The sequence below is a fragment of the Limulus polyphemus genome, unplaced genomic scaffold (genome assembly GCF_000517525.1).
Source record: "Limulus polyphemus unplaced genomic scaffold, Limulus_polyphemus-2.1.2 Scaffold4354, whole genome shotgun sequence".
In the NCBI taxonomy this organism is placed as follows: domain Eukaryota; kingdom Metazoa; phylum Arthropoda; class Merostomata; order Xiphosura; family Limulidae; genus Limulus; species Limulus polyphemus.
The window spans coordinates 59,062-65,953 of NW_013669964.1; the positions used below are offsets into that span (position 1 = coordinate 59,062).

Below are 6,892 nucleotides of genomic sequence, written 5' to 3' on the forward strand. Positions count from 1 at the left end.
TGACGTTGTAACATTGAAACATGTAGAGTCGTCAACTTTTTGAAGGCTATAAATAGGCCTAAATAAAATGTTTTTGTGTACCAGTTTAACGTTGAGTATTATTTATGATCTTATCATAGGATGTTCTTTCTATTCATATTATCTATCATATGTTCTTTCTATTCATATTAGCTACCACAGAGTGTTCTTTCTATTCATGTCAGCTATCATAGAGTGTTCTTTCTATTCACATTAGTTATCATAAGGTGTTCTTTCTATTCACATTAGTCACCATAGGATGTTATTTCTATTCACGTTAGGTACCATGGGGTGTTATTTCTATTCACATTATCTATCATAATATGTTCTTTCTATTCATATTGGCTATCACAGAGTGTTCTTTCTATTCACGTTAGCTACCATAGGGTGCTCTTTCTGTTCACGTTAGGTACCATAGGGTGTTATTTCTATTCACATTATTTATCATAATATGTTCTTTCTATTCATATTGGCTATCACAGAGTGTTCTTTCTATTCATGTTAGTTACCATAGGGTGTTCTTTCTATTCACGTTAGGTACCATAGGGTGTTATTTCTATTCACATTATCTATCATAATATGTTCTTTCTATTCATATTAGTTACCACAGTGTTCTTTCTATTCACGTTAGGTACCATAGGGTGTTCTTTCTATTCATGTCAGCTATTATAGGGTGTTCTTTCTATTCACATTAGTCACCATAGGGCGTTATTTCTATTCACATTAGTCACCATAGGGTGTTATTTCTATTCACATTAGTCACCATAGGGTGTTATTTCTATTCATATTGGCTATCACAGAGTGTTCTTTCTATTCACGTTACCTACCATAGGGTGTTTTTTCTATTCACGTTAGGTACCATAGGGTGTTATTTCTATTCACATTATCTATCATAATATGTTCTTTCTATTCATATTAGTTACCACAGTGTTCTTTCTATTCACGTTAGGTACCATAGGGTGTTCTTTCTATTCATGTTAGTTACCACAGTGTATTCTTTCTATTTGCATCAGCTATCATAGGGTGTTATTTCTATTCACATTATCTATCATAATATGTTCTTTCTATTCACGTTACCTATCATAGGGTGTTCTTTCTATTCACTGCCGAGCCCCAGGCCCCCAGTGGGATCCATGAGCTAAGCCCCTAATGGGAGACCAAGAGGGAAGCTCTAGACTTTTAGCACTATTTTAAGTCTTAATACCACTAAGTTACAGCTTTTTATTATTTCACTGAAGTCAATTCTCCCCGCAAGTTCGCTCTCAATACTAAGGACGGCTAGGTCATTCAGTCTATCCTGTGTTATCGTGCTCCTCAAGAAGATCTTGATGAGTTTTAGTTTGCTGAATGGTGCACTGGAAAGTGCTCCCAGCATACAAATCTCTCTTTAGTGCAAAGTTTTTGTCTCTGACTTTAACTCAAAATCTTTATTTTTACTGTCAGTTGCATTAGCAGTACCACCGGTTTTTTAATGTTCTATTGCTATAACTATGTTTGAAGGAAATTTCTTTATTCAGTCCAATGTTATGGTATTTTCCACTTTGAACTTGGCTTGTAGACTAATTTTGCATAAGTTTTTTTGGTCTATGAATTCTTAGCTTAAGAGTATGCAAATTTTTAAAAAGTCAAGTTTAAAGTTGGGGCATTTTTATGGGCCCCAGGGTAGTTGCCCCCCCCCTTGGTGGGCCTGCATAGGGTTTTCTTTCTATTCACACTAACTATCATAGGGAGTTCTTTCTATTCATGTTAACTATCATCGCGTGTTCTTTCTATTCACGTTAACTATCATCGTGTGTTCTTTCTATTCACATTAGTTACCACAGGATGTTCTTTCTATTCACAATAGTTACCACATGATGTTCTTTCTATTCACATTAGTTACCACAGGGTGTTCTTTCTATTCACAATAGTTACCACATGATGTTCTTTCTATTCACATTAGTTACCACAGGGTGTTCTTTCTATTCACAATAGTTACCACATGATGTTCTTTCTATTCACAATAGTTACCATAGGATGTTCTTTCTATTCACAATAATTCTCATAGGATGTTCTTTCTATTCACAATAATTCTCATAGGATGTTCTTTTTGGTAATACCAATTATATTGTTTTGTAATTTACAAAATGATGTAATTCTAAATTCTTTATACTAGTAATATATACTAATACTCTTCTCACCTTTGCTAGGAATTATTTTTCCATTTTTCTTGGCCTTTTCATGGTCAAATGCTTTCTGATTAAAAAAAAATTGAAAGATTGAAATTTGATTTAATTTTCAAAAAAAATAGAAGTGACTAATTTAAAGTAGTTTCTAACTGCTAGTCTAGAGACGAATATGCATTTGATCATTTTAACATTATGGTAAGATCACTCCAATGTTGATGACAGTCATGTGCCAAAACTTGCATGAAACTGTACATGATTACATGTGGCCAAAAGTAGTTTCATGTAGAACAAAACACAATAATAAACAGTAGAAAATATTATTTTAAACACATGACAGAACACTTATTATATGCAACAGATCACATAAACTTAATTAACATCAACCAAAAGATTTGACACATTTTGCTAATTTTTCCACGGGTTTTCACCAATCATGTTAACTAACAGGCATAGCTCATGTTTTCATATAAAATCTCTCTCCCAACATCCTTCTGCCATTCTCTTCTATACCTATTCTCATGTATTTTACAACCTAGTCTCCTCACTACGGAAGGAAGTTATACCAAAGTCTATCAGCAATTTACTGTGTTTATTATTTTCCATTAAGTTCTACAACATAATAATTAGGGTTTAAAGTTGTAACCACTCCATTTTCTTAAGTATGAAGTCAAAAAACGTTTCTTTGATTGCATTAAGTAAAATATATCTACACAATATTAATTAGGATGTTAAGACTATATAACTGAAATCTTACATCAAAAAAGTCCAAAGTATCCTTCAAATCGGGAAACTTTCCATCTTCAAGAACAGAGGTCACACATTGTTTTAATGTTTCTGACCTATTGAAAAGCATACACAAGACAACGATAACTTATTTATTCAGCAAATTATAAATCTATAAGTTAGCATAACTGTGCAATACAAGTTTCAAATTTTCTTAATACTTACGTTAACAAAACAAGATAAAGTATGATCACGAATCAGTCTTGGAATAACAACATCTTTTGAGACAAAATGTGGTAGAACTTTCATGGATTATAAAAGATAAAGCTAATTCCACTAAGTGGTAATTCTTGAGCACACAAACCTAACAAAAGACAATTTTAAGAATCCTAACAAGATTGAAATGGTAAAAGATCTTCTAGTGTCTAGCTTAAACTCAATAATTTTGATTGAGATATTGTACGTCGCTTTGAATCAGGAATCGACCCATTCAAAACCTGGTAAATTTGAAGTGTATCTACTTAAATTTTGTTTGTTTGTTTTGAATTTCGCGCAAACCTACACGAGGGCTTTCTGCACTAGCCATCCCTAATTTAGCAGTGTAAGACTAGAGGGAAGGCAGCTAGTCATCACCACCCACCGCCAACTCTTGGACTACTCTTTTACCAACGAATAGTAGGATTGACCGTCACACATATAACACCCCCACGGCTGAAAGGGCGAGCATGTTTGAAAGGATGGGGATTCGAACCTGCGACCCACAGATTGCGAGTTGAGTGCCCTAACCACCTGGCCATGCCGGGCCCCTACTTAAATTAATACAATGTTACAGAATTCAAAACTAGCTTTCTTTCTAATGCACATAAAACAATGGAGTAACTACCTTATTTCATACAATTCAATGTAAAATATAGTTACTTAGATGTATATTCTTTGAAGGGTATCTTACTAATTTCACTATAAACAATGCTCAAGTAGACCAATCAATAGTAGTTATTTTTTAACAGAGCACAAAATCATTTGAACAAATTATTGCTTCAAATTTCAGTAAATAATAAAAAGTATATTTTAAACACTAACAGTCAAAATAATACCTTCTTATACACAATGTACCTCTTTCATTTTAACTCCACATAAAAATTCCCTTACCTGAAGTTATCTCGAACCTTTCCAAACACATCAGGGATTTCCAATGTCAAATGAAAGCCTTGAAGAGCAGATAGAAAATCTGTTATTTTTCTCTTGCTGTATGTTTCAGCTTCATAAAAGATAGCTCTACTGTCTGGATGTGATTTGCTCCTGTGAGCTGACCCCTGGGTGTGGATTCTGGAATAAGTGAAAAGTATTATTAAATATTTCTTGTTGTGCACACACTATCAACTTATTTGATATATTCTCTAATCAAAGTATTTATACTTAAAATAAGAAACCAAACACAGATTTAACAAAAAAGTATGAATGATGGACTGATATATATATATTTCAGTAAATATACATTTTCTATTAAATTTCATAAAAAGATCCAAAATTTGAGCACTTTCAAATAGTTGACTATTCTATTTCTTTATTTTCCTGAACAAGAAGAGTCAAATATTCGAAAATTATCAAGTTTTGGGTCTTTTTTGGAAATTCATTGCACTCTTTGTATGTGATCCTGTGTGCTAACTTTTTTATCAGAATTCATTTTCTATTAAAAGTATGTTAACTTATTTTGTCAACAGCATTGAGCAAGTTTACCATAATACCAGCAAAATTATAAAATAGCAATATCACTCTTCATGATGTTAGGAAAATACTTAGGTTCAAAAGTCAATTAAAGAAAAAAACTATATAACCTAGCACTTTCAAGAGGTGGACTGGGGATCAGTCAATATTGTTATTAACATATTAAAAACACAAACATCATTACAAAAATAAAGTAACTACAGATGAATTCAAATTCGGTGATGAGGAACCCACTTTGAGGCTAATAATGGCTGGAGACGGCTTGAATGGGTAATGAAGAAAAACTTTAACATAAGTTTAACATAACAGCAAATGTACAACGTTTCGACAAGGTTTTGTCATCATCAGGTACAAACGTTGTACATTTGCTGTTATGTTAAAGTTTTTCTTCATTACCCATTCAAGCCGTCTCCAGCCATTATTAACTACAGATGAAGGTTATAACTTAAAAAAAAACTAAGAATATGCAACTGACCTAAAAGAAGTTTGAAATGGTAAAAACAGTTTTTGTTTATTGTCATACAAATGTTTTTGCACAGAATACCCATTAGAACACTAAGAAAAGCAAAAGGAAACTGACAAAATAATTCAAAAGTTAGGATTTTTTAATGTAAAAGTTATTTATATCATTAAGACAGCTCTCGTATTCAAAAATCTTTAGTGCAGCGGCATTAAGTATTTTATGCAGAAGATAACCAAATGCTAAATTTTCCATGCAAAGAAAAACAGAAGTTTTAAAAACTTGTACGTCTGATGTTACTATGTTATATTTATGACTATTACTATATATATATATATATATATATATTTCGTTTTATTCAAACAAGTATTGAAAAGGGAAACTGTTACACAACTTTTACCTGAAATCTATTTTAAAGTCATTGCACAAAACTTTCACAGACATTAATGTTGATTCAAAATAAATTAGGGTAGATAACTAACCCCTTAAGTAGCCACGAGCCTGATCTATAAAATTCTGATATAATACTGTAATAACAGATTGAGGTCATTCTCAACAATATTTATACAGGAGTTTTAAGGATTTAGAAAAAAAATACAAATTAGAATTGTGAATTTCTCACGTATGACTTACTTGCTAATTAACCTTTCAAGATCAGGCAACTTCTTCAGTATTTTAGTTACTTCAGTTCTAACTTCTGGTAAGCCTCGCAAATCTTCCACAGCATTCAAACGGTCATTAATTGAAGATGGGTTACATAAAGGAGAACAAAGCCATTGACGAAACAAACGTTTTCCTGAGAAAGAAATTTGTAAGAACCAAATTATTAAATTACTAACACAATAACAGCCATGGCCACTACTCTATCAAATCTACTTGAATATAGTTTTAAAGGCAAAATGAATCCCACTTAGCATTGGTCATCATATAGTAGTAGAGGACTACAGAGCAAACTACCAAGTGTTAAGAAATGTCTTTAACTCACACAGTAAGATTAAACTTCATTTTTATTTTTCAGTAAACTATGAAATGGTTACTTTAAATCACTATAATGATATATAAACCAGAATTATACGTTATTACAAAGTACATGGATATGTATGTGATCAAAATTACAAAAGTACGTTATCCTATCATGATATTTTTCCTATACCAAGACCAGCTTATTTTTTTTTTATCTAGTTCGTACAAAAGTAAAATTTGTTTTTGCAACAGATTTAAAACCAATAACAAAAATAAAATCAATTTTTATATCTACATTTCACCACCCACTATCAATCTAGGGCTACTCTTTTATCAACAAATAGTGGGATTGATTGTCACAGTATAATGCCCCCACAGCTGAAAGGGCGAGCAGGTTCAGTAACAAGGATTCGAACCCACAACACATACCACGTGAGTCATGCACCCTAACCGCTAGGCCATGCCAAGTTAGTTTTCTTGTAATACCTAACCAATTACAGAACTAAAGTTTAAAGAAACTTTCTGAAAATTCTGACATGGTATACAAAAGATAAAGTACAACAATTAAACTACTAAATTAAGCACACTGATACCTACTAAACTGAGAACAACACTGATATCAAACAAATATAATGGAACCTACTCTAACCAGCGTAACATTAATACTTTCCAAACAGAGTACAATGTTGTTTAGGAAACTTAGTACAACACTGAAACAAAAAAAATATAATGGAACCTACTACACCAAGTGTAACGTTAAAACATACCAAGCTGAGTGTTACAATGTTGTTTAGGAAACTTAGTACAACACTGAAACAAAAAAAATATAATGGAA

At 32.1% G+C, this 6,892-nt stretch overlaps 1 protein-coding gene across 1 annotated transcript in view; it reads right to left on the reverse strand.

The window, feature by feature from the left end:
• Positions 1–6,892, reverse strand: part of LOC106471015 (DNA mismatch repair protein Msh6-like) — a 51,256-nt gene that overhangs the window by 20,828 nt on the left and 23,536 nt on the right. Inside the window, 4 exon segments of the mRNA XM_022399643.1 lie at positions 2,199–2,253; positions 2,941–3,025; positions 4,059–4,235; positions 5,728–5,890. Of these exon segments, the coding sequence (XP_022255351.1) occupies positions 2,199–2,253; positions 2,941–3,025; positions 4,059–4,235; positions 5,728–5,890 (480 nt within the window).